This window comes from Neodiprion lecontei, chromosome 4 (assembly GCF_021901455.1).
Source record: "Neodiprion lecontei isolate iyNeoLeco1 chromosome 4, iyNeoLeco1.1, whole genome shotgun sequence".
Taxonomy (NCBI): domain Eukaryota; kingdom Metazoa; phylum Arthropoda; class Insecta; order Hymenoptera; family Diprionidae; genus Neodiprion; species Neodiprion lecontei.
In genome coordinates this window covers 37,512,798-37,539,201 of record NC_060263.1, presented here as the reverse complement: position 1 = coordinate 37,539,201, position 26,404 = coordinate 37,512,798, and the positions used below count along the sequence as shown (strand labels likewise).

The window sequence follows — 26,404 nt, the reverse complement described above, 5'->3', positions numbered from 1 at the left end:
TTAACGTTTAATTATCAGTTCATCGAACGTTTTGCCTAACATCAACAATTAATTAATTACACAACAATCTTGTCAATCGATGCGAAAATCGATCGACGCGTAGCTGAAAAACGAGACGAAAAGAAAAAAAGAAACGGAGAATAAATACTGCTAACGACAGAAATACTCGAGTTTTGAAAAGCAAGAAAAAAAAAAAAGAAAAACCATTTTATTTATAATCCAGCTGTTTCCGATATACGTCGAATGTTCGAAGATATTTTCTCGACAGCCATTTCTACTCCCCTTTATTTTATCGCTGGTAAATGTGTACTGTATATATATATATATGTGTGTGTGTGCGTGCGTGAGTGTATAAACATATGTATACATGGGAAAAGATCGAAACGGGGAAAGTTTTTGACAGACTTCGGACTTTAATGGGCGGAACTTAGCGCGTAGTGTGGAAACCGATGCACGAAGACGCAAAATGTTCTCGAAAGAGGATCGTAAAACGATGAGTCATTAAACCAGTCTTTTCTCCATATATTACGGCACGGATATACGTGTATATACATATATATATATATACCTATGGACGTGCATACATTTTCCTTCAAACAATTTTCCCGCTTCCGCGTTTTTATTACCAAGCGGCACCGTGTATGACTATTTTCTCCGTGTCTATTTTTATTTGCCTTTTTTCGTTTTTTTTTTGTTTTTTATACCGCAGCGTTCCCACACGTATTCAATAGTACAGCGTGCGACGCGTCGGAAACACTTGATCGAAATATCCTTGTCGAAATCCTGCAATAGAGAAGAGAGAAAAAAAAAAAAAAAATCGAAAACGAAAAGTAAGGAGAAAGAATTGAAACTACGATTAATAACTGGTAACGGTCGAAAAGGTATATTTTACGATGTGGTGGAAATTTCGTCGTGTTTCACAAAATTCAGCAATTAAATTTGCCCGACTTGAAAGCTCATCGTCGTGTTATAACATGTGTGAAATTTCGAAAAATTCACTTCGTAATTCAGTGTTTAAAATTACTGCAACTCAAATTACAACACCGTGTCGGTTTTATCGGTAGATCGAGCTTGCGGAACGTTGCGCGTTTTTTTTTCTATTTTCCTTTCTGTTTTCACACCATTTTCCTGACTATTCTCTCTTTTGTAAAATATATACATGTATATATATATATATATATATAAATGGAAAGAAAACGAAAACTGCAAGCTTTTATATTTACGATGGCCAGTTTTCCCGGCAAACGTCGCACTCTGAATTTTGCAGCAACGCAGCTACAAGCTCGCTATATTAATTTATTATCCGAACGGCTTACTCGTCCGCTCTTCCTCTTCCTTTCTCCGTTATCCAAACCGCGTTTATTCGTCTTCTTTCTCTCCTTCGCTTCTCTTTCGTTTATATTTGTTAAAGGTATAAAAATAAATTCAGATACACACACACACACACACACATATATATTTATTTATTGTCTTTTCAATTTCATTTTGATCGTCGTAAAAAATTATACCTACTCTCTGTTGGCGACGAAAGTGATTAGACAAGAATAATCGAGAGACGGGAGGAGTAAAGAAAGAAAGAGAAAACAAATCAAAACTCGGGAGTAAAAAGTTAGAAGGATAATATCATGCATATTCGCCCGAAGGAAAGTGGAAGGAAATAAGAGCTAACAAACGCCGGCGGCGATATTCGCGCACCCACCCACACTCACACACACATATATATTTATACATGTACGAGTGTGTGTGCGAGCAATTCAGATTCGCAAGAATTCCAGCAAGCAATTTTTATACGACGTCAATTTTTCCCGCTCTGTTTTGTAATATAAATCATTTTCAATGCTCTCCTCTTATTTTCTCTCCTCTTTTTATCTCTTCACATCGTTCCAGTTCGCGTTGTTCGATTCGTTTTCTCTTTTTATTTGTACTGTTTCTTTTTGTTTTAATTTTGTTTTATTCATTTTATTTTTATCACGATCCCTTTTCCTTTCTTCGTCACGTTATTTCGTTCGCGGTATGAAAGACAATTAGATACGAGGTTAATAGCGAGACTATTAAATTAATAGAGAATTCGGAATCGTCGATACGAGTTTTCTTATTCTACAATCGCCGGTGATAATTGGAAATTTAACGAAAATTTTCGTCCCACAAGATATCGGAGTAAAATGAACGAGCGGTGTTGTCGTTGTCAATTTTTAAAATTCCTTTTTGCCGCTTTTCGTTTTATACTTCGAAGAAATTTCGCGCCTTGAATGGCGACACTGTCTGACTACGCTCAATACAGTTCTTTCCATCCCTATTCTCCGGTCACGTGATCCTCGCCCCGTTTCAGGGGCTGAATTTCCCCTGGAGCGCTTCTCAGGTTCCATCGGAAAATCATCCCGTTACATGCTTATTAAGCGAAACTTTTGCAAAACGGCAGAAGTTCGACAAGAAGATTATATAATTGAAGTAGAGAATTGAAAAGGTACCGAGTGCAATTTTGTTCAAATCTTTTTCTTTTTTTCTCAGATAACTTTGGTTTAAGCGCATACATACTTTGTAACGGGCAAAGTGGTTTTTTTTTTTTATTATTATTATTATTATTATTGGAAAAAAGGCACTCACCGCCTTTTTTAATTCTTCTCTTCGATTATTCATCGCAAACTTCGATATAGGTGTTTAGAAATTTACTTTTAGTAAGGAACCGTTAAGTTTTTCGGAAACTTTTCCTCCGATTTGATAAAACTTGTTGTTGAATACAATTGTTACGTCGTGATGATGAGATATTCATTCCGAAGTTCGTATATATGATATAATTATATTCGGTTCGGTAGATTGACCGACGGTTTCGCCGTAAAAAAAAAAAAAAAATAAATAAATCGATCCTCATAATCTTTGGATGATAAAAAAACTAAAATGTTTCAAACGGAGTATTGCGGTTTAGCGAAGAGTATAATAACATCAGGTACCCATTGAATAAAATTAACAGCTACTAAATCAGATTAAAATATTGTTTTTGCAAAAAGTAGTGATTAATTTTTCGCAGTGTGTAGTAAATATGAATTCGCAAGAAGGAATTATGTACAATTTTTATATCGAAGTAAAATAATAGGTGTGATAATTATACCGTTAAGAAGAGAAAAGAGAATATTTATTTCCCTTTTTCAGTCGGTCAAAAATTTTCTTACCGCATAAACGGCAATGGGAAAAATGGTTATAATAGTATTAATATTAGAACCGAGAACCAAGTGGGACGGAGTTGAAGTTACGAATTTGAAAAGTTCCAAAAGCGCCCAATTTCGAATTATTTGGTAGCGAAACTTGAAGGAAAGAGATCAAAGTTTGAAGAAACAACAAAATTTCGAACGGTCGGAAAGCCGAAAGGTCAAAGTTCGGAAATGCAAGATTCAAAAAACACAAGTTACGACAAACCAACCTTCCGAAAAGTAAAGTTTCGGTAGAGAAAAATTCCGAGAAATAAAGCTTCTACGGAGTAAAATTCCGAAAATTAAAATATACTCGCAGAGCGTAGTTTACTCGACGAGCGGGTGCAAGAAATCAGAAAAACCGAAAATCAGAATGACCAGGATTACGAGCGTAAAAATATCGAAAACCCGAAAGAAAGAAAGTTCAAAGTGGTGAAATTTCACCAAACCAGAAATTGACAGAACTGAAAGTCTTCGATCATTCGGAATTTCAATGTTTCAAATTTTTTAATTTCGCCATTTTTGCACTTTCGGAACTTTGGTGCTTCGTCAAAGTTCCATATATCTTTACTGCAAGTTTCACCGTGAAAATTTTTTAAATTCGGACCTTTCAAAACCTGACAAATTCGGAATTTCAACCCCGCCCTAAAGAATACCGTGTAAAACGTTGTGTGGTCGATGTAAGAAAACGGAGGCTAAAATATCGTAGGAGCCGGCTTTTCCCCCTTTATCTTGTTCTTGGGGAGCGAATAATAATTTGGATTTCGCGGACAGTTTGGCATCTGGGACTCTCGCGAGGCTTGAGAGCAACGGGTTGGATCTTGCCTGTGTGACCAATGGCTCGCACGCCATAAATTTTATAAAACCAAGCCCGCGGTGTCCGAGCTTGCAAGAGACGAAGAAGGGGGGGGGGGGGGGGGGGGGGGGGGGGGTGAAAAAATGATGAAACGACACTCCTTATTAAAGGTACGCCTCGCGGGACGGCGAAGGCAATACGCTCATGGCGGCGGCCGGTATTACACAGATACGTCATTTTTAACGAGCTTGTCAGAGCTTTAAAAACATCGGGTGCGATTTTTCGGGTATCGTATTTTCGCTCTTTCATTCCTCGTCCCTCTTGATTCTCGATTTTTCCAACTCCTTTCACTTTCGTTAGTTGATATCGCTTTTTTTTTTTTGTTTTTTTTTTGTTTTTGTTTTTTTTTTTTTGGACGAGATGCAGACGGAGAAAAAATTTGATTCTGTATTCGGATATTCTCCTAATTACCAGTGAATCGGACATATACTGTTTTTCTGTTTTCAGAGAAATGAGGAAGTTGTTGTAATCAACCGAAAAGTGAAATGGCGAGTTTTCACTAGATCTCGACGTTTCGAGATCTGGAGAATCACCTCGGATCATTTTCGGATGGAATGTCTGCGTGCGATCAATTTTTTTTTTTTTTCCGACGATATCTCGAGAACGAGTTACCAGATTTCAATGACTTTCGTCTCAATCGTCGCGGCTTTTCCAAACTTAGAACTGATTAGATTTTTGCAATATTCCAAAAAATCGATTAAAAATAATGATATCTGGGGAATGGATGAATGGATTTGAATGAAAATTAGTTGCGTGAGTCTTTTTTGGTCACTGATCACGAACCTGAGGTCAGATTTACGAAATCCAAAATGATGATCCAGCATGGTGGAAAAAAAAAAAAACTAAAATCATTCCGACTTTCGTAGAAATTGATAGGCGGAGGTTTTTTTGGCTTACCGATAACTAATCCAAGGTCAGACTTTCCAAAATTTGTAACGGTGGTTCCGTTACAGTGATTCAAAATAAAAAAAAAACCGTCATATTTTCATGTAACATGGTATCCGATGGCTTTAAAATCGTTAATCACGAATCTGAATTTGTAGTTCGAAACTCGAATTTGATTTTTTTTTGTCCCTCTCTATGAAATTGGAATCTGCAACATGAGAATGGGAAGTTCTAAGTCTAAAGCCACTCGCCTCTTTACGAGTGGATCGTTTTTTTGGAGAAGTACGAAAAATGCGACAACATAATTGCAGCCAACCAAGTGGGGTGAAAGTTCACGGCATAAAGCGCCGTCCTCGCCGTTTCGCCAATTTGCAAAAACGGTTTTCATCGATTCCAGACATTTTCAAGCTCGATTTTGCACCCATCTCAAGCATCCGAGACTCCCGGCGTATAACGAACGTTTCAACGAAATTACAGAAGCGGCGGAGAAAAAAAGAGAAGAACCTCTTTGACGTCTTGTATTCGCCTTTCCGAGTATCCGAGCCCCGCTTAATTCAATCTTAGACTTCATTCGCGAATGCGACAATGAAGACGATGAGGAAAAAGACGAAGGAGAGGACAAAGGAGAGAACGGAACGGCATTCCAATATTGCCATTCAAATCTTCGCAAGTCTCTCGACGCTTCACTCAGACTGATAAAAAAAAAAACAAAGTTTCTACCTCGATACAGATAAAAAGAAAACCGGCTGCTTAATTCGATTTTGTTTCGCGATTTTGATCGTTGTCGATAAATTCTGATGAAATATATTATTCACTGGGAAATGTTACACGAACTGCAACCGATGACAACTGATTTCGCTTCGTCGGCTGTTTGAAATAATTTTCCTTTCGATAAATCGGCAATTTTTGGCATTTATCTGTTTATTTATTTATTTATTTATTTATTTTTTTTTGTTTTCGTTCCTGTTGATCGAAGAATCGAATGACGTTCATTAATTGAATCGAATAATTTCTGATACCGTAGATTATGAAGAAAGATTCTTCGCGGACATTGATTAAAGAGTTTGAATTTTCACGTAACCAAGTAAATCTGAACTATACGTTAATCGTATTCCACGAAATCTGTGATGATAAATTTTATTCCCAGGTTTTATCGATCAAGGCGGAAATTGATTTAGTGCCGAATTATCTGTTACAAGGAATCGTTCCAACAGCTGGCGCTCACCGTCAGTTTCCGTAATAATAGCGCAATAGACGACGTATCACGGATGCACAAATAATGCATTATGCATATAAAATCGGTGGATGATGTGCCGGATGTATTTCCGGCACATGTATTCGCGAGGCGAGGAAGGATTCGGTTAAGGCGTAAGAAAATCGGTTACAAATAAATTTTCATTTCACACCTGAGTTATTTTTCACGCTCGAGTTGCCGATCGTCAGGCGCAGGATAACCACCCTTGCACACAAGGGGCGCAAATTGCCCGGCAATATGTTGCCAATTGCATAGGTGTAAGTTTGCAGCGTGTGTGTGATACAAAGCGAAGTATAATCCGAAGTCTGAAATCAATATGCGAGGAGGACAACGGGACTGTTAACGTCGAATACTCGGCTGATTCGAATTATGGATGAACAAGCTCGTTAATGATCGTTGAGAAGCATCTTGAAGGGGAAAAAATAGTCACTCGTAGCGACACGTTTGAAACGAGGAGGTGATTCAAGGCGCGATATCGTTAGTAAGACACAACGACAGTTTCTTTTCCCCTGCAATGTTTTATAGATTTTAGGGCGGTACTTAGTTTGGATCTTACCGATTTTTTAACGATAACCGATTCGGATTTGTGACGAATAAGTAAATAGAAATCTGATCGAAAGCACAGGCATCCGTTTCAACCCGGAAAAATCTCCTCGCAAAGTCTGTGAAGTTTGTCATTTAGATTGTATCCGCATTTTTACTCGACTTTTAGTACGCGTGTATTTTACCGCGGGACTGACTGTTTGCGAGTAATCTGTAAGTGTGAGAGATCAATCGGCACCGATGCTGACGTTTGATAAAAATATCAGCATCGTCGACGGAGGATTTCACGTCAATCGTTCACCGACGTCAAACTCGCAAAAGAGTTAAATTCTAATTGGGTACAGCCGACACGGAATGCTCGACGGACGATGCTGATATTTTGCATCGAATATCGGAATCAATGCTCGCTGGTTTCTCACGGTAGCAAATTTTTTTTCAAACAACCGACTCCGCGACGAAATATACGCTGAGACTGTATTAAAAACGCGCGTATATTTTAAACGGCAGACTTCACAGCCCTTGCGCGAGGGCTGCTGCAGAGATCTCTGATTCGAAAGGGATCTTCGTTCGTTTATTTGGAAGCAATCCGAGTGGTGGCCGAGTGAAAATTCGAAAAGGTCGAAAACGAAAAGCACACCAAGGCTCAGACGTCGAGTAAAACTTGGAGAGGAGTGAAAATCGCCCCGCAGGTTGCGACTGCTCCGCGTTGACGAGAGTTCGCGGATTGAGAGGAATTGAAGCCACCCTCTACTCGGAGACCGAGTCTCACGTAGAAGCGTCTTCGACGTTGGTTGGCGTTCCTCCTCGAGGCGTGCTCTCTCGCTTCTTACCGCGGTTTGTCTTTGGAATTAAATCATCTGATTGCCATCGTACGTGAGTCAGGATCTTCGAACGGTGAGTTGGTTACGTTTATTCCTGTCTGTGTCCGTGTCTGTGTGTTTGAACGCAGATGCGGTACACTGGTTGCTCTGGCTGACAATGAGTTTAACTCGTCAAATCGAGTTGGCTCAAAGTTCTACCTTCAAGAGGCCATACGCGCGACTATCGGTGGAATTCTGTTTCTACTCGCGATCGCTACGCAATTATTACGATACTCTGCGACGATCGTTCTGCCCAGTTTTTTCTTATAGGCACGATACATTGATAAAAATTTTAATTTGTTACAGTAACTAGAAGATTCAGTAAAACTGGTATCGTTAAAAAATACTGTTCGAATAGTGTTGGAATTACGAAAAACGAGGTACGCGTAACCATTTTGCGCCTTCGTCGATCCTTTTTTGGTTATTGCAACGTGAAATCAGTTTCTGAGGTTTCACTCTACTTTTTTAGTTAAACAAGGCTTTAACGTCAATTTATCGTTGCACGAGCTTTAAACTTTCGCAACAGTTGCAAGAAAATATAGCAACAATGATCGTAATGAGAAAGAATAGTAACGGATACTAGACTTTCCGGTAACAGCTATAAAACTAATTGTCATTTTCTACCTGGAACTATATTTTTCGATTGTGATAAAAAATGAAAACAGTTAAGGACCGAGCGGTAAACGAAACTGAAAATTTCTCTCGGTGTACATTTCTTCGCGAACATTCGCGTCAATGTTTAAAAGTAGAATCGCTGTACGCGTGAGAGAGAGAAAGAGAGAGGATTTATTAGTTTTCAATTCAAAGAAATGTCTGTTTGATTCAACGGATGGTTTTCAGAACAACGGATTTTCTTACTTACGATCAAGCGAAACTGCACTGTACTTATTTGCATTGAAAAAACGTTGCTTACGCCATATTCCGCCGATTCGATAATGTTTTTGTTGCGGAGTTTGAAAATGCAGAGAATCTAAGTAGGTACACAAAGAATAAGTACATACAGAAATCCAAAATACGTGTAACAAAATCGCCTGAAAATTCTAAACTTTCCTTTATTTCCCACGGTTTATTCTAACCATATTCCGTATTATACCGGGACGATCTGTTGAAACTTGAAAATGAACCGCGCATGCGCGAGTTTTATCGGCTGTTCGCGCAGGCTGGCCAATCCGAGTTTTCAGCTGTCGAACTCTTTCTGCCGACGATGCGGTTGATACGAATTTTCGAGGTTAGAATCTCAAATAATCGAGGCAGCGACTCGGAAAGGTTTCGGAAGCGTTTGTTGTCGGGTCGGAAAGTTGATTCTTCGAAGAACGCTCGGAATTCAACGCTTACGCTCTTTGAAAATTCAAAAGGAGACATTTTGCGTAGGTTGGCCCGCCTGCGTCGCGGACAAAATTATCGCTGCGGGAAGATTTGGCCGACCAATGAGATTTAATAATTTGGCGCATGCGCGGTTCATTTTCAAGTTTTAAGAAATTGTCCCGGTATGTTTTTGCTGAAGAGGTGTATTCTTATACTTCTAATTTCTTCTTTTTTTATACAGTTATTACGGTTAAAAAGTTTTACGTTCTATTTTATCGCGTCGCTCTTCTACGTTTTCGCCGCGAACGGTGAGATCAGAAATCTTTTGTGGATGAGGGTTGTACCTGTTCTCGTTCGTTAATAATACGTGTATCGTTGATCTCTCGCGATCAATATACCAACGAGTAACTCCGTGCACCTCGTTGAGGCTTGATGTATGTCGTACGATTTCACGTTACAGCCTCTAGACACGCGTAATTCCTCAACGCGATCAAATGACAAAGAGAGAGAGCGCCAGAGAGAGAGAGAGAGAGAGAGGGAGAGAGAGGGAAGGTGGTTTCTTCGTTAAGAATATAATACATGCGCTCCAAATTTGGTTTTGAATCCTCTTTATAGGTATATCTATGATATAGATATAGTTGACATGGCAAACTTGTCGACAAAATCAATTCCGCGTATAAATTATCTGATCCACATTAAAGGTGACTCGACTCACCAGGAATAGACTCGTAATCGATACCCGACAGCAGCAATCTTTGTACAGATTTTTCGTGATTCATTCGCCATTTTGATCACGCTACTTGCTTTGCACCAATTTTCTTAAAAATTTTAAACCGCGTCTGTTTGATAAACGAAATAATGAAACGAAATATATAAAAAGAAAAAAAGAAAAAAAAAAGAAAACATTGAATCAACCGTGGTTTTAGAAATCATAAACTCAATTCGATCGAGTTGAATACGGTTTAAAGATTCTCTTTTTGCCGTTGGAGATGAAAAGGAAAAGAATATGCACTGATTACAGGTGAAAATAATTGCAAAATCGTAAATACAATTGTTTTAATCCTTCATTTTTTACTTATTTATTTATTCATTTTTTGTTAATTTGGAAATCGTATAGTTTGTTCGATTCTGTCGCATCAAGTTTAATTCCGTTTTTGAATACAGTAGATTACAATTTTAAAATTGTTAATAACCGGATGATAAATTTTGCTAACTCAAGTTGACGAGCTCCGAATTTTTTTCCCAAAGTCAAATAAAAAATATGCCGCGCGTGTAAATAATTTCAATTTTCGTTCGGCACATTTTTTTGTTCCCCATTCAACCGGACATCCTCGATAAATACGAGTAGTAAAAAACTGAGTATTTCGTTAAACGATTGCACTTTATACTTAGGCTAACGATTTTATGATTTCCATTTTAGTCAAAGTCTCCGGCACATTTCTCCTCGTGGCTTTAGATCTTTATACATGTATACGTATACATACATACATATGTATATAAAGTTGAGCAACTCAGAGCCACGACAAAGCGTGCCGAGGATCTTTGAGGGTGCGTGTGGACCAGACATTACGTCGTTTAGGAACCGGGCTGCTTTTGGCAGGAATTAGGGGAAGGGCTTTAAAAATAAAAATCAAGAGATTCGGGAATAAAATAGAGGGCGTAAATCACCTCAAACGGAAGTCAGCCACCCGGTATCTGCGTGCGTTTTTTCTTTTTTTTTTTTTTCTTTTTATTCCGTTTATATTTTCACCACGTGCCGTGTAATAATGATAACAGTACTAACAACAATGACAAGATAATGCGAATTTAATTAACGCGGGAAATAATTTTCTTTCGCATCTTTACTTTCCTTGTCGACAAATTGGGAAATACCTAGAACTATATTTTTCGATTGTGGTAAAAAATGAAAATAGTTAAGGACCGAGCGGTAACCGGAACTAAAAATTTCTCTCGGTGTACTTTTGTCAATCGAATTGTTTCCGTTTCTTTGTATTCAGTTGCTTGTTTTTTTTTTTTTTTTTTGTGGTTTTTTCAGTCAAAACTATAACGGAAATAGAAAAATGAAGACGGCGATATTCCAGGCTGACAAAATATTAGCCTGAATACGATTATCGATACGAAAGGCGGATAAGGTTATTCCGAGATGTTATATACGCCTGAAGAAGAAGTATAATCGTAATATGTCACGAGAATGATTAAATTGGCGAAAATAAACTTTCCCAGCTGCACGAAATGGCAAGAATTTTCATTTCACGATCGTTATCTTGACGTTTTCAGGCTTCTCGGCATGACTGGTAGACCGACTATATATCTATTAATATTGTACTCTCTATTACGTATTGTGGACGTATAAGCGGATGAGAATCACTCGGATGATTGATAATTGCAGGGGATTATGATTTACTGTAGGTCTGGATGATGCGCTAATTCGAGTCTGAATGCGGCCGAGATCTATGAAAGTAGATCCGTGATAAGACTTGCGAAATGTGTGTCATTCGGTTTATTGCCTTCGCCTCTCGAGCAGCTTGATTGGCTGTAAGAGTTTCGAACATTTTGTTAATTTTATCGCGAGATTGTCGTTCGTAATTTAGTATCATTGTCAAATTATTATACACGGGCTAAGAAGTTCGTATTAAAAAATACTGGATCTATGAATAAAAGTTCATGCAACGATGCGTTAATTTCAAATTGCCTCGATGTAATTTTTAAAAATCTGATAATATTCGGTAATTTTATTCAGAATACTGTTTTCTGTAAATTTATTGAAGACACTTTTTTTCGAATCATATCTGCATTGTTAAATGTTTAATTTTGCAACATCATTGCACCGATATTGATCCTGATCAACAAACGGCAGTGTTGAATTGACAGCTAAATAAAATAATAAAATCGAATCTGGGTATTCTAACAAAAGATAGTCCTTTTAATAGAATCGAACGAATCTACTTGCAGATTTTTTATTGAAATCATTTTCGAGTCATTTGTTTATAATTCCAGTATTCTTAATTTTTTTACTTCCGAAAAGAATTTCCGTAGTTTACGAATCTACTTTAATGAAATTATTGAAAAGTGTAATCGACATTTGGCGAGCCAAATTTTAGTAAAACTCTTAACAACTTTTATAGCAAAATCGCTTTGAAATTATAATTTGATACCGTGACGTGAGCTTCGATAAAAGATGAATAAATACCGTTTATCGCAGCTCGATTCTCTGCAAAGTATTCCACTGTCTCGTAAAGTATGAAATAATTTATTTTTTGCTCATTAATTTCTTCTCGAATGGATGCAGGATTAAATGTTCTGTAAATTTGAGTAACTCTGCGGCTTTACGATATTCTAAAATTGTAGAAAAAAAATGTTGCATGTGCAAAGCTCGTTTAAAGTTTGGCAAATTAAGGAATTTTATAACTATCCATTAAAAAGTAGCCAATAATATACAGAATTTACTCCAACACCGTTTCGCGAATATTGTTGCTTTTTATTCATTCATTTATATTACCTTTGTTTTCTTTTCTCTTTTGGCCAATAACTTGAAACACCTTTATTTCTTATTCTTTATTTTCTTAAAAATCATGTATCCCTAATTATTTCTACAGTAATCGTAAAATTCGTTTGCCATTTCCAATCGCGTAATAAATTCGATTCGTGGTTTGTTCACTGTTGCTGCGCATTTTGTATATTTCCGTGTTTCGGACTATTCAGATTAGTTTTTTTTTTTTTTTCTTGTTTTTTTCTTTTGAATAAATTTAACTCGACAGTTTTCGAGGTCAGCGAGCGATGCGTGTTGCGATAAATACACACGGAAAGAATAAAAGAGCAAATGTTGCTCAAAATTGACGGAAGAAAGGGACACGTCAGGTTTTTTTTTTTTTTGTAAAATGTATTTTGTAAAGTGCGGAATTTACTCTGTAAAGAGTGAAAATCACCGCGTTTTTTTTTAAATCTGTTCTCTTTTTCTCTTCACCGCGTACATCGCTTAAATAGGTAAAATTACAGACACGTAACTGCACGAGATGTTGACTGTTGTTGTTATTATTTATAAACTGCGTTAAATTGCTTTAATAACTTATTGCATTTTACATATACATACATAGGTCTAAGTTATACAATATCGGAACTTAATGATTTTTCAGTTAGAATTATAACGCCTTGATCTTTTTTCTTTTGTTTTCTTTTTTTTTCGCAATGTTATGTTTTATACCTTTGAAGATATTTTTTCTTCCGCCTCTTTTCAAGTTCATCTGATACTATAATCTATAATCTGTGTAACATGTATTTGCTGATGTAAATCTGTGTTGACTCCCTGTATAACCGGTATAATAAACATGTCATCATCATCATTATCGTTAACATTGTTATCGCGACAATTATTATCGTTTATATATCATTAATTTCTTAGTTGTCAACGTGTTAATATTATTTATAATTCAGTTACAGATATTATATAACAGTCTGTAAAGTCTTGCAAGAAATATTTTATCTTCAGTTGTCTTTTATATATATATATAATACATCGCGTATAGATGTAAGAAATTTTACCGAGATCACGGATTCGTCGTTTTACTCACGCTCTATTAAAATTACAGCACTCGAGAGAAGTTCGACTTCAAAATACATCTTTTTTTCCTTCAAAGTCAGCTAATGGAATTCTATACTTTGGAATTTCGGATGAAAAATATGCACGTGCGATTTTGTTCTTTCATCTTCTTCCTAACGCAGGAAAAGGAAGAATTCTTTGCCGAATTTATTACATCGATAAAATATCGCGATTTACGAACGCGGATCTTCGTTTCAGGAAGAAGATTACAGGCTTCTCCTTTTTCTACCAAACTGCGATTTTTATCGTCTGCAAGTGGATTCCAAGTAAATAAATGTGAATAAATTTCGAGGCAAATTTTTATACCGAGATGACTAACCGACGCGAAGGTGAAATTCCGGCTCTATTTCATCCGCTGGGTGCACGCAGTAAAACGTGTACATCGCATAACGCGGCTTACGGTATTTATTATTATTTATTTTTTATAAGTACGTGACCATGCTTACTTAATAATTTCCAAATTTCCATAATGCGTTTGACTAAAATTATTTACATCGACATTAAAATCGGTATTTACAGATTGTTAATTACTAAAAATTGACGATCTTCGGGCTCAGGTTTTATTGCTTGCGTCATTTAGGAAGAGATATTTTTAGAGGCGATTGTGACAATCGGATGTTAAATTAAAATTTTTACAGCTCTCTGTAATGTCACGTTGAACATTTTTACGAAACAAATGTGAACTTTCTATCCTAAAAACGGTGCCCGACTGAAACGTCGCTCAATAAACTTGTCAAATTAAAAATTAGACACTTTGGACGAAATTTGGAAATTATTAAATATTTATCATGCATATACGATTGTATATAAATAAATATATATTGCGTTGTGCGTATTGTTGTGGATTCTAATCGGTAGCTATGACGTTGAACATCGAAAATTCCATAACAGGTAACGCATTTTAGAAAATCACATGCACCGCGTAAATATATTTAATTGGATTTTAGAAAAAAAAATTCCCTAATTTCGTTCGTGGCTCCAGTTGAAAAGTTTTTTTTTTAAAAAAAAAGAAGATTTTGTTAAAGGACGAGTGTCACATTTCTTTGAATTTCTGAAGAAACACGTTACAGCACTTCGATTATTATTTCTTTCCTGACGTTTATATTCAACCCAAAGATCACGATCCATAAAATAACGATTTATCAACCGTGAATCTTATTCTCCTAAATTAAAAGTTTGTATTAAATTATAACTATTTTATGAGATTGAATAAATTGATATTACGATTGACGTAAGTAATAAAAAAAAATTTCAATCACGATACTTGATAAAATTAAAATAAAATTTATAAAAATGAAAAATCAACCGAGCGCGATATCCCGCGTAACGTAGAACGCTCGTCTTTTGACAAAGCCTTTCTTTTACCCTGAACAAACTTTTCAGGGGTGTAACATGGGTTGAAAATGGCAAATTATTTTTTTTCCCAAAACACCCTAATATATACATATATATATATACATACAAAGTTGCAATTTGTTGCAACGGTTCGCGTTGAGAAGACAGGATTATGTAATCTGTAAACTTTATTTATACGCATAATTCAAGCCCGAGTTTTTATCGATCAAACTCTCCGACCTTCTTGCATATTATTAATACTCTCGACGCCTCATCGCTCATTGAACTCTGTGGGCTCCCTTATCGTGACAAACTATGTGCACCAGTCGTAGATTTTTCACCGTGAATATATTCTCGTAGAGGTGAACTAGATCCTCACGACTTATCGCCTTCTCCTCAGATGCTCGCAACAGGTTTGGTATCAGAGTTCGCGATCTCTCGATCCTGAAAGTACGGAAAAAAAAGTATTTCGTTACGTTCTTATTTTGTCATTTGTAAAAAAAAAAAAAAAAAAAAAAAAGAAAAAACGATACTTATTTCTGTAATTCGAAAGTAAAAAATCCGGATCAAACAAGTTTCATCGCTTGAATATTAATTACCATGCATATAATTTTACAATCTTTCATTGTTTTTAACATGCATGCATGCATGTTTTTTTTTTTTTTTTTTTTTTTTTTACAACACGAATTTACTTCCAAGCTAATTGTGTAAAATTACAGATTGCGACACGTTTCTTTTTCATTGACTGCTACTAAACTGTACAAATACAAGACACGTCGCAGAAGATGTATGTATATAATTTTTTTTTTTTTTATATGCATATATATTTTTGCCGAGTAATCCTCGGTCATAAGCCGGCTGTATATATATAGATTACAAACTCTAGCCATGACCCAGACGCCTTGACGGCTGTCCATTTTTTTTTTCATTCAATCATTGTTTTTTTTATTTATTTTTTTTCTCAATTCACTTTCACCAATTTCATTGTCCGTCAAGGATCATCCCGCAGCCACGTCGGTAGATAGTTATTATGGACCAAGAAGAAGACGTCGTTAGGATTGCCAAACCCTGCAGGCGCGAGGATGATGATTTGCCCGAAACAGTGACGGATCGTTAAATTCACAATGCGTAAAAGGAAGGCTGGCTGATTGTACGTAAGAAGAGCCATGACCTCGTGATTTGACTAGCGTCTAACTCTATGAAATAAAAATCATGCAACAAGGTCCAAGGAAACGTTGACGCAAATTCGTTGATTTAAGAGATTTTTACTTTTCGCTTTATTGTTAAAGTATAATGATTTTACTTCAGGTGCAAAACTTGTTGTCAAAAATCTCATTTTTCAATTCCCCAAAGGAATTTGTTTCAGTGATATCATCATTTTTAATAGTCGGAGGGAAAAATTTTTTCTGACACTTATTTCTGTGTCAGCTGTACAATATTCATAGTAATTTTTCATTTCTTCCCCGAAACGTTATCGTATTACGTCGCTTTTCAAAATACCTTCTCGGAAATGAAAAACTTATTTTGCACACTGTTAATTGACGAGTTGTTAATAGTTTTTAAAAAAAAAAATTTCCAGATTTGTATCAATTATCAGAAGTTCAAGTATCAGAATTACATTACATTATAGGGGAAAAAAATTAAATTCACCTCTAAAATTGTCTAAGAGAAAAAAAAGAGAAAAAAAAACCTGCTATCGTGATCGAGGATAGAAAATTTACGAAAATTTTGTCATCCGAACATCTATTTTTAATCCTATGAATAAAAGAAAAGAAACTAGGCAAAAAAAAAAAAAAAAAAATCGGTAAGTAACGTTGAAGAATAAAATCTGTTGAATCTTGAAACGTGACTATTCGGAAGTTAAACGACGAACAAAGAAACGCCAAGTCTATTACTCGGAATGCTTATGAATATTAAAAAAAATAAAAATCAAGCAACAGCGTACCTGTGGTCGAAATTCCACGTCGAAAAGAGAACCAGTTCCTCGTATGATCGGTAAGGATTGATGGTGTGCCTATCGGCGTAAGCACAACGATCGGCGCTCCAGACGCCGTCGCATCTGAATTCACCGTCAGAATTACAGAGCGCGAATCGCGGCACCGTTTCGTCGTTTTTGCCGATTTCGTAGGGACATAAATCGGCAGATTTATCGTTAGCGGTTGTTTTTTTAACGGGAGATATTCGTCGGGCGTCCGTTTCGTCGGTATCGTTTTCCTCGGGGAAAAATTCCGCGAGAAATCGGTTGCTGTTCCACGGCGACCAGAAACCTGCAGAGACAGCGCCGATTTTGCACGGACAGTGAAAATGGTGGCACGAAAATACCGAGGCGCTGAAATCCGCCTCGTCCGAACTCAAATTCGCAGGTTTTTCTGCTTCTTCTTCTTCTTTTTCGCCGATCGATCGGCCGATCTCCAACCGATTTTTCACCCCTCTTGCGTAACTTCGGTCAAAGTAAAAACCGAAACAGTGATCCTCCTTCAGTTGGAGCTTGAAATACGTCATCACGTGCAACAGACGACGCCTTGCCGATTCGTTCTTCGAATATACGTCCGAAGTCTTTATTTGATCGATCGTTTTGTACAGGTAACACCGGATCCTGTCCTGGCATCTGCGGTGCATGTAGGCCTCCTGAAAATTCGAGATTACACTTTAATTTGATAATTTTTTCACGAAAAAATTTCTCGCTTTTTCTATCGGCCATTTTTATTACCAATAAAGAGTTTCAATTTTTTTCTCATCATCATTACCGATTTACGAACATTCTCGCGATTCATTGCATGTATTTTCAAACTAAAATGAAACAGCAAATCTATCTTTGCCTAAAATGGAATTTAGCCAGATTAGCATGAAAGCTTATGGTAATTATCCCGATTTATTTATTTATTCAATTTTCTTACAAATAATTCGAGTCCTGCGCATACAATTCATCCGATCGTACTTCCAGAACTTGCTTCATACGCAGGAGTGGATAAAAACGAAAACGTGAAAAATCACGATCCTCCTTGAAGTCGAAGCGAATTAATAATTTTTTCGAATTTCAGATTTTATTCAATATTATGGGTAAATTTAACCTAATTTAGGATACGATTCATCCAAATATATAATACAGCTATTATGCGAAAATGGTCATGACGTAATTTGAAATTACTGCATTAAAGCAATTTCATCGTGCAGGTGGAATCGGTGGAAAAATCGGTATCTATGAAATAATAAAAAAAAAAGTAAAATAAATTGTAAAAGTAAAGACCATGGACTTTACTTGTGAATGGTTTTTTTTTTTTTATAATTATTATTGTTTATCCTCGATCAATATTCTTACTTTAGTTGTGGCCGTCGTCTCCAAATTCTTAAACCAGTCGGGATGATCCTCCCTCGAACTGAGTCTAGTCTTTTCGTCGTTCTTGTTCAGAGCCTTGTTCAAAACTGCGATCTTCGACTTTAGATTCTCGGTGAGAAATCTCGATATCGCATCGCCGGTCGTTATGAACTCGAGATTGACTTGACGCAGCGTGTTGTATAATATGTCAGCATCTGTGAAGCGAGTATAAATGATTATATTTGTAACATTTTGGTCCGAAAAAATTATTGGCTGCGAAGTAATTGCAGAAATTCGAACTCCTTGTGTTTTAACTTTGGTGAAATTCTTATTCAATCTCTCAGGGATAGAATTTGAAAAAAGTTGTCAACGGATCAATATCCGATGAATTGGTGTTCCGAAACAATTAATTATTGTTCGTCTTTCACGACGGTAAACAGAATGAAATTTTAAAAAATTTCTCAAAACTTGCGATTTGTTTTCAGCTAATTTTCAAATGCTGACAGGAACTTCTGTCGAGAAGATAGGAAAAATTTTCAACTCTTTCTTATTACGGTTATCGCACTTGGACTTTTGGACTTTTGGACATTTTTACGAACTTTTTAAATTAACTATATATTTTTGTAGACCATCGGATCTTGAATTGACACGGATAAACATTAATTTCGCCACCTGTGACCGCACATTCAATTGATTCAACGACTTTTTTCTCTCAGTGCCGAAACGTGCACATACCTAGCAAAATTAAGATGTTTCGGCAGTTTCGACGCTTTCAAGTGTTCCACGGGATGATGCGTGACATTTTAATAAGACTGAAGTGTTTGATATTCCGAGCATTTGTATAATGATGAGTCGTGGAGTTGATTAAAGAAACGACATGCGAATCTGCTGTAAATATTTTTAACACTACTTACTTGTTTGAAAAAATTCATGTATACGTCACCTTATACATACAAAGAACCCGTAAATTAATTAAAGTCTTCTCAAACCTTGTGGCTTTGGATAAATAAACATCAAACGCAAAAAGCAACAACAAACACGTTTCAAAAATTACGATGTTGAAAATTTCAACGTCATCGTGAATCCGCAACGAAAAATTACGAATGTTCACCATTTTGTTTAAGAATTTATTTGCCGACAGTCTTTGCTACTTCTTATCAATTTCAAAGAAGTCGTAACGCGCGTACAAACAATTATTCAATAAGTTTCGAAAATTATCAATCACGAATTTTTTCTAAATACTTCGATATTGCCAAGAGCAGAATTGTGGAGTAAAATTTTTTTTTAAATTTACAACAATCAAAAAATCGCTGTTCAAGAAGTTCCGAATTCTCCTGTTGATTGAACAAAAATCTACGACGATTCTCAGAAATTCCACAGTGAAAAAAGTGCGAATGAAACGGTTGATAAAAAATTAAAAAATTAAATAACAACAAAGTTCCTTCGCGATTGCTAAAAATCAATCGGTTTCATTCGGCGATGTCTTTTTTATTTCAACTCTCATTAGCATCCAATGGGATCGTATAATATATTTCAATTGGGCATATATATACATATGCGTATATATATTTTATTTGTATAAATATGCCGGACGCGAAAATTAAGTCCAACGCATTTTAATAAATTATAGTGACTTTGCCGAATCGCGATTGCAAACGTTCTGCGACTCATCGTGTCCTGTGAACCTTATCCTAAATGCGGGTGTTTATTTAATTAATTACCAGCGAAAAATGCAAATCCCCAAATACATATGATTATGGTGAAAGAGAATTGCATCAAATTTTGCAACGCGTCATTGTTATTCGCACTTTTTATAAACCGTAAGCAAGCGTACTTTGAATATTCATTGAATTACAACATTTTTAAGCTATAGCGGTGATTTTACGAAACGTACCTGCTTAAAAAATTGGTATCAGAATGACGAAGAAAAGCTCAGAAATCGCTGCTTAGTTTCAAATCGCTTCGGAATTTTTCCAATTCTTGTCAAAATTCGTTCAATTTCACTCTAATAGAAACACTGTTTTATACTAATTCTGAAAAATGACAAAGTACAATTCGCGGCGTCTTATTGACAATCATTATAAATGGTAAAGGGATTTTGCAGGATTTGGCATATCAAATAATCCGCAACCAGAAAAAGCTTATCTCGTATATTATCTCATCATATCGTCACGAATCTTTGCTCGCGTTCGTTACTTGCATGCAAAAGAATTTCGAGACGTTCTCGCGGTTTCCCCGTGACGGATTTAACTTGCAATATCCGCAGTCCGCGTAAGTTAGATTTCGCCTGGGATTGCTAACTGGTTAAAAATTGTTAAACCAAAAGTGAAATCGGGAAAAGAAATGAAAAAAAGATTTTTCCTCACCTGACAAAAACTTCTCCCCATGTCGCTGCAGTATCAAGGTAGTCTGCGGTTCTACCGATTGAAAATATTCGTCGTCGATTACCGATCCGTCGACGAGACAAATCGTCACTCTATCCCGCTCATCGGGGTTTAAAATCTGTGAATTCGAATCAGGTAAAAATTAGAACGAGGAAAAATCAGTTGAATTATTTATTTTTCTTTTTTTTCTCTTAATTTACAACGTTTTTAAAACGGACTAAAAAGTATTAAATTATTTCTCCTAGCTCCATACAGATTTATAACACCGTGCAGATTTGTATCGAAAAATATGAGGTGCGTAAATAAATAATTCATGCGTGATTAGTTCGGTAACAATTTTATCGGGCCGCATATGATGTGAAACGTTTTCGTTTTAAATCTCTGTGAGGTTGGGTGAAAATATTTTATACTTTTCAGACCGTTTTAGAAACGTTGTAAATTTGGAATAAAAAAAAAAAAAAAAAAAAAAAATTGTTTAAATAATTGTTTTCTGCTTTTTAATATTCTGTGTGTAGAATATTCGAGATCTAATCTCAGTCGAAGCTAATCGAATTATTTTTTTCTCATTATTTCAAATCAACGAATAATATTGCATTGGCATCAAGTTCTGAGCTATGTTTAAAGTTTTAAGTCTCTAACTCGTCGTTAAACTCAAACTCGATGATCATTTGCATGATATAACGTATGATACATATACCACTTAGAAGTCAGAAGAATCGATAGAATAAATTATTGTCTGATAATATAATTCGTTGATTTTACGAGACGGTCAATGTCTGGCTTAATTTTCAATCTCCTTATTTTCGTTTCCTGTTATTTTTTTTTTTTGTCAATTTCTATCCGGTATTTCGTTCCGGTATAAACATTGGACGAGTGACAAAAAAAAAAAAAAAATCGGAACATAACAAATCATAACTGGCTGATAAATAAGAGGAATTACAATGAATTAGAAACGCGGATGTAAAAACAAACCGAAGTGATCGGACAGGTTGTTTAATCAGCGATGTTGATCGGTTGCGAAAAAACAAACTTAAAACAAAACACAAAATTTATTGATTACAGAAAACAAAGCCTGATGAAACTCGAAAATAAATAAATAAATCTTGTTCATCGTTTTTATACTGAAATGAAAATTATGTCTTTTACAAGCAAATATATGTTTGCTTGTTCTTCCTTGTTTTCTTCATTCTATAATTAGATATTTGTTTGTTTGGATCGAATAAGACTGACTTGCTCCTGATAAATTTTCTAGAGGATCGAGGCAAGTCTAATGGCGTTTCGAAAAATTTATGGCTTTGTGAATCAACAAAATTGACTAATGAATTCGAATAAGATTATCTTAATCAGGGTAATTTTTACGTTCTACATTATATGAGTCAATTTAAATCGTATTAAAAAAATCTTTCGGTAGGTGATTACAGGTTTTTAATTGTCTGAATAATCCTTGAACGATATTTACTTGTTCCTAGTGAAAATAAAAAAAAAAAAAATCAAATAAATAAATAAATTAAGGAACAACTTGAACACGGGGAATTTTTTAAATTCAATCGCGTTTCATTCGAATCAAGCAAATCCATACTGGTTAAATTTCACGAAAGAAAAGTTTCAGTTTTACGTGTAGATGCACATGCATAAAGTGTATTACACGTATTTAAAAAATAATTGAATCGTGTTTTTTACCTCCCTTTAAAAACGATAATTGGAAAAAATAGTGATCGAATAAAACTTCCCCATCACCTATTTATTCATAAAATATATATATATTTAAATGTATGTTATCGAACGTAGCAACCATTCAAATCTCGTAAAAAAGAAAAAATCGAATCTTTCCCTCGGTGTGAAAATTGTCCTTTGAGGAAAATCTTTGAAAATCAAGGGCAGAAACGAAAAACCAGGATCAACGCTTGGTGGGGCAGAAAGGGGCTGGTGACCCAGTTTCGGGGGAAACGTTGAAATCGAATTTGCAGAGGTTCGTTAGGCGGACGGAGATGATTCGTCGATGTAATCGACCTTGACCGAGACTCGCGCAACCGGAAGCGGATGTTCCTAGTTCCACGTGCAGCTACATTGACGGGGTTGGAAAAATGAGAGCATCGACGCTGGGGTCTTGGACCACTCGATAAAGCCGGCAACTGCAAATCCGGCCGGGCTTATGCACTTGCAATTGCGGTTGCATCAGGCGTCACCCGAATGCGGGGGAGGAAGCTGGGACGTGATCGCGTAATCTCTAGTCTCTCAATATTCATCTTATGCTGATGAGAATTTGTTAGCGGAGGGGGGAAAAAAACGTGTTTACAAAGAAATATCGACACTCGGAAGAGTGATCCTTTATGGAAACTGCACTGAGAGAATTTTCATTTGTTACAGTAACGAGAAAAATTCAGTAAAACAGGTATCGTTGAAAAAACTGTTTGAATATTGTTGGGATTACGGAAAACGAGGTACGCGTAAACATTTTGCGCTATCGTCGATGGTTTTTTGGTTATCGCAACGCGAAATCAGTTTCTGAGGTTTCACTCTACTTTTTTAGTTGAACAAGGCTTTAACGTCAATTTATCGTTGCACGAGCGTTAAATTTTCGCAACAGTTGCAAGAAAATATAGCAACAGTGATCGTAATGAGAAAGAACAGTAACGGATACTAGACTTTTCGGTAACAGTAAACTAATTTTCCGCCGAGTTTTGACTAAAAACAAAAACTTGCATTCGGAACTCGACCCGAACACTTGTAACCGATCAGATTTAACGATCATCCGGTAATTTCCCGGCTCGATTAAGTTGGCGTTAAGTGTTTAGCACGGATCAACGATACGACAAATTATAAAATACAACTCACATTAAACTTTGCGCAGGCCTTGCTTTTAAGCTCCTGAAAATCCTTGCAAGCGACTCCGAATCTCCGAGTGCGATCGGCATTTGTCACTCGGTATCCCTTGATCTGAAAAAAAGGTTGAAAGAACAATACCAGTCAGTAATGTAAATCACAAATACAGTGATGTAAATTTTTTTAGCGACCGTTTTAAATCACCTCTTTCTCATCGTTAACCGGCCGAGAGTCTTCGCCTTTCATTACGCGACGGAGCCGATCAACGATGACGGACATGTTCTTTCCCGCAGAGTTCCGATCGAGAAAGTAGCGAAGAACGGGAAGAAACGGGGAAAAACCGAGCCGCTCGGTAAGTTAGGAAACTGCTTACCGACGCCGAGTCTACGAACGACGCGTGGCCCGATACGCACTACGAACAGCTGTTCGCTTCCTGCGAGACGCGTCCCAACCAAACCTGACTCTTGTTAATCGCTCCGCGGATCGTTCGTACCGAGTATTTTTCACATCGGAAATTTGAAACGATCTTCGGAACGCGACGAACGGAACCGGATGCCGAATTTAAGAGGGGCTTCGACTAGTTCATGATCCGACGGATCCGCCGACGAGCGACGGACGCCGCGACGCCAGGAGAGCCCAGGAGAGACTGGAGAGGAATCGTCGATCCTCTTTTATCTCTGCGCAGTCGCGTTGCGCGACTGCGTTTTTCCCTGCTAGCCTGCAAAACTCGCACAGCGTGCAAAAGTCGCTCGAACGCGTCGCGATTTTCGAACGAATACTCGTGCTTTTTATGCGGTCCATATTATTGGCATATTGGGGATAAATAAAAAATTCCTCTCTATCTTATTGTTAATTACTATTAATAACGAATAATGCAGCTGGACGTACGCTGAGAAAAATTTCATTTGTTACAGTAACCAGAAAAATTCAGTAAAACGGGTATCCTTGAAAAAAAAATCTGTTTGAATATTGTTGGAATTGCGAAAAACGAGGTACGCGTAAACATTTTGCGCTATCGTCGATCCTTTTTTGCTTATCGCAGCGCAAAATCAGCTTCTGAGAGGTTTACTCTACTTTTTTAGTCAAACAAGGCTTTAACGTCAATTTATTCTTGCACGAGAATTAAACTTTCGCAACAGTTGCAAAAAAATACAGCAACAGTGGTAGTAATGAGAAAGAATAGTTACGGATACTAGACTTTCTGGTAACAGCTGGAAAACTAATTTTCATTTTGTACCTAAAACTATATTTTTCGATTGTGGTAAAAAATAAAAATATTTAAGGACCGAGCGGTAACCGGAACTAAAAATTTCTCTCAGTGTAGGTCGGGTTCGATGTAATTCAAAATAAGTTTATAAAAAGAAAAGATCTCTTGTCGTACAGAGGAAAATTTTAAGACACCTAATTTCAATTATAACGAAGTCGGAAAAATCACGCTATTTTATTATTAACATTTCTTACCGTTTGATAATAATTGTAGCTCATTTTATTTATATATGAGATTCCTGACCTCACCAGTTATTGCTTAAAAACATTCGATATTCAGAATCGTGACAATTTGATTCAATATTCTAACTTTATTTAAATTCGCTTAGATGGGAGTTCTTAAATACTCGTTTTATCGCATCTTTATTTAAATATTTGTTTTTTTTTTTTTGGACTCCCATTTCGTTCGAATCGACGAAATCGGAACATCAGAAAGTTTAATTATAAATATTGATGAATTAGTTTTGAACCGGTAATATGACAAGTTCGTCGAATTATTTAAAGGTCATTCCAAGTATATCGATTATTGTTACATATACGATAAAACTTTGCAGTTCAGATAAATAATCAGTGTAACGCGTTCGATTAATATTATGTAAATCAAATAAATGATCAAATATTTGAATTAATCATTTTACAATGAAAACAAACAGAATTCAATCGAGTGCAATAAGTCTAGCCTGAAAAATTTCACCATGTCAATTGCACTGATTGTGAGTTTGATTTGTTCAATGTCCTCGGTATAAAATATAATTAAACTTGATTCCAAAATTCTACCGTCAAATGTAATAGTTAGTATTTTACTGTAGAATTCGAGTTCACGAAAAATAAGAAAAAGAAAAACCCGCATTTACTAATTTGCTTTAATCTAATACGACAGTTTAAGGGGGGGAGCCTGCTTTAGAGGCTTTAAAAAATCGGTTTTTTCGAGGATTTTTTTGGGAAGGAAAGAAATATCCGATTGAAACGAAACTTTCAGGGTTTATTGTTATGTATTTCAACAGTCTTCTCGAATTTTTTCATTAGGATACATGTCATATTATGCCTGGTACAAGCATTTCACCGAGGCGTCTCGAGTGTGCATTTGTCGTGCGGCGGGAAAGGTGCAGGTCGCAATTTCCGTCTGAAACAAAGAACCCAAAAAAATTTTTACTTCTCAATAGTATAGTTTCTAGTTAAACCAAGAAAATTCAACAAAAAGTGAAAAATTCAACAATTTTTCGCAAATTAAAAAAAAAATTCACTTTAGATTGTTTAAAAAGTGGGTTAATCTTGACTTTCTTAAAGTTTTTTAGGTTCAACTAGAAAAGAATTTAATCCCGAGTAGAATGCAATTTGTCTCGTTTCGATAGGACGTTTAGTTTTTTCCGTATCTTTCCCGCCAATTAGGAAAAATCGTAAAAATGAAAAACCGAGCAATCGTGCGTCAAAGTTTTCGTATATAAAAAATCGTAATTTTCTTGAACTTACCGCATTAATATGCTAATCAGCGATTCCTGGTCCATAGAGTCGCCCTCCAGACTCTTCAAAACACTGGTTCAAAACTTCAAAAAACTGGTTCAGACTCTTCGAAAAACTGGTTGAAAACTTCAAAAAACCGCTCGTATACCTGCTCGACGCTTGCTCACTATTTCTTCTGTAACTCCGAAAATATTTCGAATCTGCGTCTGAAATTTTAGGGACACATTTTGGATAGTTTGGGAAGACATTTACGCAAAAAAAAAAATAGATTTTTTGAAGCCTCTAAAGCAGGCCCCCCCCTTAAAACTCCTTTCTTGGATTTTGACTCTTAAC

At 36.3% G+C, this 26,404-nt stretch overlaps 1 protein-coding gene and 1 long non-coding RNA gene across 4 annotated transcripts; both read right to left on the bottom strand.

Moving 5' to 3' along the window:
* Window positions 1–14,718: 14,718 nt before the first annotated feature.
* On the bottom strand, window positions 14,719–23,996 carry LOC107225485 (DNA fragmentation factor subunit beta). 3 transcript variants are annotated; one of them, XR_006903799.1, is made up of 7 exons: window positions 23,549–23,996; window positions 23,357–23,458; window positions 20,504–20,639; window positions 18,141–18,352; window positions 16,767–17,449; window positions 15,798–16,017; window positions 15,141–15,265 (listed from the first exon to the last, which is right to left on the bottom strand). XR_006903799.1 is itself a non-coding variant. In XM_015665969.2 (6 exons), the coding sequence occupies exons 1-6, from the start codon at window positions 23,621–23,623 to the stop codon at window positions 15,100–15,102; spliced, it is 1,374 nt and encodes a 457-aa protein (XP_015521455.2). In that variant the 5' UTR covers window positions 23,624–23,995; the 3' UTR covers window positions 14,719–15,099. The 3 variants fall into 3 exon arrangements, 1 of the variants encoding a protein (XP_015521455.2); XR_006903798.1 differs by having other exon boundaries at window positions 15,196–15,265; window positions 15,792–16,017; XM_015665969.2 differs by lacking the exon at window positions 15,798–16,017 and having other exon boundaries at window positions 14,719–15,265; window positions 23,549–23,995.
* A 1,578-nt stretch (window positions 23,997–25,574) lies between these two features.
* On the bottom strand, window positions 25,575–26,404 carry LOC124293882. Its single transcript, XR_006903757.1, has 2 exons — window positions 26,081–26,404; window positions 25,575–25,733 (listed from the first exon to the last, which is right to left on the bottom strand). It is a non-coding gene; the product is annotated as an uncharacterized LOC124293882 (long non-coding RNA).